The sequence below is a fragment of the Oncorhynchus masou genome, chromosome 5 (genome assembly GCF_036934945.1).
Source record: "Oncorhynchus masou masou isolate Uvic2021 chromosome 5, UVic_Omas_1.1, whole genome shotgun sequence".
In the NCBI taxonomy this organism is placed as follows: domain Eukaryota; kingdom Metazoa; phylum Chordata; class Actinopteri; order Salmoniformes; family Salmonidae; genus Oncorhynchus; species Oncorhynchus masou.
This window is the reverse complement of record NC_088216.1, coordinates 69485589-69493811: the sequence shown is the minus strand read 5'-3', so window position 1 is coordinate 69493811 and position 8223 is coordinate 69485589. Positions and strand designations below refer to the sequence as shown.

The 8223-nt window shown below is 41.2% G+C and overlaps 1 protein-coding gene across 1 annotated transcript in view; it reads left to right on the top strand.

Moving 5' to 3' along the window:
* Window positions 1-484: 484 nt before the first annotated feature.
* Window positions 485-8223, top strand: part of LOC135540154 (6-phosphofructo-2-kinase/fructose-2,6-bisphosphatase 4-like) — a 47250-nt gene continuing 39511 nt past the window's right edge. Inside the window, exon 1 of the mRNA XM_064966583.1 lies at window positions 485-633. Within this exon, the coding sequence (XP_064822655.1) occupies window positions 582-633 (52 nt within the window). The 5' untranslated portion in view covers window positions 485-581. The remainder of the gene's footprint in view (window positions 634-8223) is intronic.

The window sequence follows — 8223 nt, the reverse complement described above, 5'->3', positions numbered from 1 at the left end:
GATTAGGCTACAGCAGCTTAACTTTCAGGTGTATTGCACTGAAAATGTGTTCATTCAGATCCCATCTGTGGTAAACACAATCTCCCAGAGGAAACTTAAATAAATGAGTTCTTAGACTCACTGGAAGACCTTGGCCTACATCTCAGTCTATATATAGCCTGTAACTCATTCAACACAGCAGGCTAAGGACATTATACACATTGTTCAGTAGGCTACACAGCATCAGTCACCTGTCCTAAACTCCTACCTGACTGTCTTGTGATTTAATTTGATTTCCTGGCCCAAGCTGAAACACAGTGTGAACAATAAGACAAATAACATATGTGTTCAAATATGTTCATTTTGAGAAACTGGATAGTAACTCAGCCGGAGCCTCTTACAGAGGAATCCCAATCACTCTGAAGCAATCCAGCAGAAGTGGGTGTGTGCATGCATAGACGACATGCATCACAGTATCGCACAGCTCTCGACCTCAACTGGCTGCGGCACGTTTCTTCCGTGTGATTGCCCCTCTCACATCAGACGCACACACACCACAACCAACCTCTACGCAACGTAGGTTACACCAGAACTAAATAGGGATGATGAGAGGCTCCAGTCGTTCAAAAAGCACGCAGAATCTGGATCTGACGGGTAAGGAATTTGGCCTTTAGATAATAAGGTTTATTATGTGCTATGCATGCATACATTCGACTAAAACTGGGCTGTGAATAGCCAACCGAAAACGACGTATGGGCTTTTCGGGAAGACGTAAACAAGTGTAGATGTCATAGGGAATGTGTTGTTTTGACGCTGAAAAATGACCTTATCGTGACGACGATACGACCTACAGTGTAGACGTTTTGAAGATTGACATTCACGACAGATTGTTTTACCACACTGACAAACAGATGTTATTTATTGCATATGAGCAGCTATTTAATTTGAAGCTGATTCCACTCAGTCGTACAAGTCCATTCATTCAACATGGGCAATATAGTTTCATAGGATGAAGTGTACATTTAGTTTGCAATATGTGATCAAAGCTTGATAATTCATTCATATAGCCTACCTGGCGCTACCAGGATTACTGGTGTTTGCCAGACAAAGGTAATAATGTAATGTGACAGTGACATGCAATAGTTTCTTGGGGCCGATTTGGAAGGACAGTTTGCTGAATTTAGGCTCTGCAAAATAATTGCTATTTTAACCACAGACCCCTTTGGAATCTTTCATTTAAACTCAAATAAACTGACTTTTTAGGAACAGTTACGATATATTATATGGTAAACATGCTACAGATAACCTTGGCATTTCTAGGCTAAGTGAGTTTCTATGTGTTATTGCTTCTAGCACAACCATTGAGCTATTAAGGGCGAACGCTCCCTGACAGCTGCGACGTGGGACAGCCTGGTCTCATACACTAGACGTAACATAGTGTAATGAAACAGGCAGGGAGCAGGCCTCGAACCCCGACCTTCTAGCACGAAATCCAGCACACGATCGACTGTGCCCCAAAAGCATGCTCAAGCAGCAGAGTTGATATCCGCGCTTATAAACCCAGGGTCGTTACACTACTTCCTCCTTTCAAAGAGATCGTCCTTGCGACTCTACGTCTTATAGGAACGCGCTCACTGGCCAAGCACACGCTGTGTCATGGATGCATGGTCTGATCCCACTTCTGACACCAATGTAATGAAACAGGCATAGAGCAGGCCTCGAACCCCCGACCATCTAGCCCGAAGTCCAGCGCACTATCGACTGTGTCCCAAAAGCATGCTCAAGTGGCAGAGTCGATGTCCGAGCTTATAAACCCAGGGTCGTTATTCTAGTGAACATAAATCCGGGACCCTGAATGAGTATGATATGTTACGTTTGGTATGGTTACATAAGACAAATGGTTAAGTCTGGGTGGATGGCTTGACATATAACGAGAAGATCTAGCAACCCAATGGTTGCGAGTTTGAATCTCATCACGGACAACTTTAGAATTTTTGCTAATTAGCACCTTTTCAACTACTTACTACTTTTGAGATACTTTGCAACTGCTTAGCAACTACGTAGCATGTTAGCTAACCCTTCCCCTAACACTAACCTTTACTCTTTTAGTTAACCGTACCACTAACCTAAACCCTTTAACATAACTCCTAAACTTAACCCGTAACCCAGCTAACATTAGGAAGCTAGATAATGTTAGCCACCTAGCTAGCAAGCTAGCTAATGTCATTTTTTTTGCAGATTCTTAACACATTGTAGGTTTTGCAAAATTGTAACATATTGGACATTTGCAAATTCATAACATATAATACAGATTGTAATTCGTCACATATCATATGAAATTGGTGATGGACACCACAAATTAATATGTACCATATGGAATACAACATATCATACTAAATGTAGTGTTTTGGATTTATGTACAGAATAATATGAAATGCTCTGAGGCCAGGTTGTGTGGGAGGGGCCATGCTAGACCCACTTTCTGTTCATGATACAGTGTAGTGTAGAAGGTTCAGTCATGAGTTGATTTATATCATTGGAAAACCACCTCACTGTGGTGTTGCAGCTGCTGCACCAAAAACAATACTGGCAACTATGTATGAATTGTGTTTTCACTGACTTAGTTGCTCATAGGGCATTCACTGTGTGCTATCCCAATGTTTTGACTATAAATGACAGGCTAAAAGGCTTTCTGGCAAGCACACCTATCTGGCAGGTTGAAAAACCAAGGAATTTACATAGACTGTAACGGCAAAATGTATAAAGGGAAATTGTGTATTATCAACAGTGAAATACTGTGTGACCCGTTTTACTACAGCATACTGTAAATTGTAGTTAATTATGGGCGATCTAAGGCACAGCATCACAGTGTTATGGCATCATTACAGCCTGGCGTTTGATCCCAGGCTGTCACAACCAGCCATGACCGGGAGTCCCATAGGGCAGCCCACAATTGACCCAGTATCATCCTGGTTATTGGAGGGTTTGACCGGGTGGGGGGGCTTTACTAGGCTCATTGCGCTCCAGCAACTCCTTGTGGTGGGCCAGGCCCCTGCAGGCTGACTCAGGTCGTCAGTTCAACGGTGTTTCCTCCGACACTTTGGATTCCTGGTTAAGCGAGCGGGTGTTAAGAAGCGCGGCTTGGCGAGTCATGTTATGGTGGACGCATGACTTGACCTTCACCTCTCCCATGCCTGTTGGGTAGTTGCAGCGATGAGACAAGATCGTGATCACGAAATTGGGGAGAAAAAGGGGGTAAAAAATTTATTTAAAAAACTTTTGCTTCAAAAACAAATATTGTTGTTTCTGGTTCATTAACTTATTTAGAGGTGTGCTTTGTAAGAGGCTATATTTGTTGTACCAGTTAGTGAGAATGCTGTAACATTTATATGGATATCAATTTTTATTTAACCTTTATTTAACCTTTATTTAGTTGAAAATGTATAGGAGTCAGCTTAGAGTGGTAGCAAGTCGTAAACTTTTATTGGTTGAGCATTTTGCCATGACCTGTTTTGCCCTGTAGTTGCTGTATGTTTGGAAGCCTTTGTTAAGGCCTCTATTAAGTGCAAGTGATATAACACCAAATATTAATTTATATTCTGTAATTACTTAGCACAGTGGTTCCCAAACAACTTACTCTTGAAAGTTGTAATATTAGATTTCGAAATTGGGAAGTGCATTATCAGTTTTCCTCTTGTCATGTCATTCATTGTGTAACCGATGTGAAATGGCTTGCTAGTTAGCGATGGTGCGTGCTAATAGCGTTTCAATTGGGTGACGTCACTCGCTTTGAGACCTTGAAGTAGTTGTTCCCCTTGCTCCACATGGGCCGTGGATTTTGTGTTGCGATGGGTAACAATGCTTTGAGGGAGGCTGTTGTTGATGTGTGCAGAGGGTCCCTGGTTCAAGCCCAGGTAGGGGTGAGGAGAGAGACGGAAGCTGTACTGTTACAATTGCATACCTTAGAGAGCTATGTATAACTTGTCAGAAATGTTAATGCTAATGTTTTTTGTTAGCTAGGTTTTTTTAGCCCATAGATTGTGTTGTGATGTTTTAATGTTGGAGTTACTCAAATATCACATGAATGCACATTAGACATGGATAAAATGTATAGAATTGCAAGAAAATTTGATTTAAAACTGCAAAACCCCGGGTGTCGAAGTCGTGGATGTCGATTAACATTTCAGTTGAATGCATTCAGTTGTACAACTGACAAGGTATCCTCTTTCCCAATATGTTCTCTGTACCCCATGACAAAATGTTTAGAATTGCAGGAAATTAGCTTTAAACCTGCAAAATGTTATCTTCGCCAACAAGAGGGGTGTGAACAGTTTGTGTCATGAACAGTGCTTGTGCCCATAGAAATAGATGTGGTGCTCGCAAGGAACTCCTGACTATAGCAGCCAACCTGCTTGCACCAATCCCATGTAAATACTGTGAATTAATAACCCCATCTCACCTAAATTAATTTAATTCATTCATTACAGTAGCATTTACTTTTTTTACAGTATTGTACTGTGTGTCAAACTGTCATTACACAGTACTTGCTTTGATACTGTATTAATATTACAGTAGGTGTACTTCAGTATGAAATACAGTAACTTACATGCCGCACGCTGCCTATAACTTACCATTCTGGGCAACCCCTTTAAAGTGTAGTGACTAAAGCTTACTGTTTGAAGTCAAACCTTGTCATAACCAGATTGACGCTGACAAATCAGGTTTGTTAGCTCCAAAGAATGTGGAGTGGTAGTATTGGACTGGTTAGAGAATCTACACTACAGAATGCACAAACAATAATTATAAAAGGGCAAATCTCTGTCAGGGGCACATTGTAACGAGTTTACCGTGAATTTGACAGTATCTTACAGGCAGCTCTGTGGCAAGTAAAATTCTATATTTCATATTACAGTACACTTATTGTAATGTAAATATGGTATCAAAGCAAGTACTGTATAACAATGGGGCGGCAGGGTAGCCTAGTGGTTAGAGCGTTGGACTAGTAGCCAAAAGGTTGCAAGTTCAAACCCCCAAGCTGCTACAAATCTGTCCTTCTGCCCCTGAACAGGCAGTTAACCCACTGTTTCTAGGCCGTCATTGAAAATAAGAATTTGTTCTTAACTGACTTGCCTCATAAAAAAATAAATTACATACAGTAAAATGGACTACTATTTTGTACAAAAGTAAATGCTACCTTAATCAGAATTATTGAATGAATGGATGAATGATATTGGTTGATGGGAGGGGTTTGCACTTCTAGAGGCCTTCTAGAGGTCTCCCTGTAGCGCTATCTTAGGCGTCTCACAGTACATTGCAATTTATTGCCCTGGCGACATTGGCAGTCCTCATGTCTCCTTGCAGCATGCCTAAGGCACATTCACATAGATGAGCAGGGACCCTGGACATCTTTCTTTTGGTGTTTTTCAGAGTCAGTAGAAAGTCCTCTTTAGTGTGCTACGTTTTCATAACTGTGACCTTAATTACCTACCGTCTGTAAGCTGTTAGTGTCTTAACGACCGTTCCACAGGTGCATGTTCATTAATTGTTTATGGTTCATTGAACAAGCATGGAAAACAGTTTTTAAACCCTTTACAATGAAGATCTGTGAAGTTATTTGGATTTTTACGAATTATCTTTGAAAGACTGAAAAGGGATGTTTCTTTTTTTGCTGAGTTTATATGAGATGAGTAATGCACAATATGTAAACATTATTAAAGTGGCCAGTGATTTCAAGTCTATGTATAGGGCAGCTGCCTCTAATGTGCTAGTGATGGCTATTTAATTGTCTGATGGCTGTTTTTCAGTCTCTTGGTCCCAGCTTTGATGCACCTGTTCTAACCTCACCTTCACCCCGATGATAGCGGGGTGAACAAGCAGTGGCCTGGGTGGTTGTTGTCCTTGATGATCTTTTAGGCCTTCCTGTGACATCGGGTGCTGTAGGTGTCCAGGAGGGCAGGTAGTTTCCCCCTGATTATGCGTTGGGCAGACCGCACCACCACCTGGAGAGCCCTGCGGTTGCTGGCGGTGCAGTTTCCGTACCAGGTGGTGATACAGCACGACAGGTTGCTTTCGTTTGTGCATCTATGAATGTTTGTGAGGGTTTTAGGTGCCACGCCAAATTTCTTCAGCCTCCTGAGGTTGAAGAGGTGCTGTTGCGCCTTTTTCACCACACTGTCTGTGTGGGTGGACCATTTCAGTTTGTCAGTGATGTGTACCCCGAGGAACTTGAAACTTTCCACCTTCTCCACTGCTGTCCCGTCGATGTGTATAGGGTGGTGCTCCCTCTGCTGTTTCCTGAAGTCCACGATCAGCTCCTTTGTTTTATTGACATTGAGTGAGAGGTTATTTCCATATTCATATTCATTACCGTTATGACCTTTGGGTACCAATTATAATCACTATGAGGTGTGCCCACTATGTGCCCACTTCTGAACATTGTGCATCCATGGGCTATTGTGTGTTATCAGGTCTTCTGATCCACCATCCAGTATAATGTACTATCAATGCTTCAAAATCTTAAGCTTAGCTAGCCCAATGCTGCCATCTTATGGACAAACACTACCTGTATTGGAGAGGCACACCCTTTTGTTTGGGATTGAGATAAAAGTTATTCACAAACACTGAACCTGTTGGTATCCTGAGGTCATGCAATCATTACAATATTACTTTGGTATTTACCCATCAGCTAATTCTCACCATTGTGGTTTGAACAGTTTTGTACAAAACAACTCTTAAAGTATAGCTCCCATATTTGTTTTACGCTATGTTTTACACTGTAACATCTATATATTTAGTGTTAAGATGTATATCTTGTGAGTTATACCTGTAGCAGCCTACAGTCTGAATAGTTTCTACCCTCAAGCCATAAGACCACTGAACAGTTAATCATATGGCTACCCAGACTATTTGCATTGACCCCATTTTTTTGTTGTTGCACTGACAGTCTTGCACTGGCTCTACCCACACACTACACTCCAATACACACATACTCTCACTGCAGCTACTCTTATCTATCCTGATTGACTAGTCACTTTCCCCCCTACCTATATGTAAATATTACCTCAATCCCATCTGAGCAGCAGCAGTTAGGCTCCTCCTCATTCTTAAAATGATTCAATCTTTTAGTTTTTTGGGAACAGTATGGTTGTTTCAATGGAATGCTTTCTCCACATCTGGAGATATTTTTCATTTGAGAAGATTGAGATTAGCAAGCTTGCATAGCCAGGTTGATCAGTCTACTTGATCTGGCAAGAAGCAACAAGAGCAGGATTGAGGGACTAGGACATGAGGACAACGAGAAAGAGGATAAAACCAACAGGAAAAGGAATTGATTTGGAGGGTTTCTGAAAGATTTCTAAAGGAACGACAGTACAAGGCATTGAAAAGGAAACAAAATCTAAACAAGCACATAAGGTAGGATGATTCTGGACATCGTAGTTGGTGTGAACATTGTTAATTGCCCTAAATTACACATTTAATAGCTTGATATTTTCATTAGTGCAGTAGCTACACAACTCAGTGGTTCCCAGAGTAGCCCTCTACATGATCGTCACTAGACTCTTCATAACCAATCTTCCTCTGATCAAGCCATTAACTGTCCCGCTTCATCTTTGGAGGATACATGCACTGAAAGACTTGGCATCTATTGGTTTACCTAACGGATCAGCCCCCGTCCCCGCAGGAGGCCTTTTGGTAGGCTGTCATTGTAAATAAGAATTTGTTCTTTACTGACATGCCTAGTTAAGTTAAATAAACTATAGTTAGGATACCATGAGTATCATAACATTTCTTATTATAAAAAAAATGCATTATTTCAAAGTTGCTTGCATCAATGCTCAAATTCTAAAAATAACAAATGGCAATAGTAGCAGGAACTTGGCCCATTCCATTTGATCTAACAACTGAACAGAACTCTGGACATTATAAACAGCATCAAACAAAAGCTAAGAGGGAAAAATCCAGAGACATTGGTTTACTGATTATACTCTAATTGGAGACAATACAATCTCTGAACTGCTCTTCTTCACAGATGTCACGTTCCCCAGCAAGAACACCATAAATTGTTACTCAAACAGAAACTAAAAGTCACTGACAACAACCAAAACAAGTGGGGTTTTAGGAGGAGTTCTGAAAGACACTCATGGGGGTGTCCATTGAAAGTTGTCTAGCAACAACTGGGACCTAAAAGACACCCACCTTGAGCACCCACTAAATTTGCCCAAGAACAGGCAAACAAAATAAAAC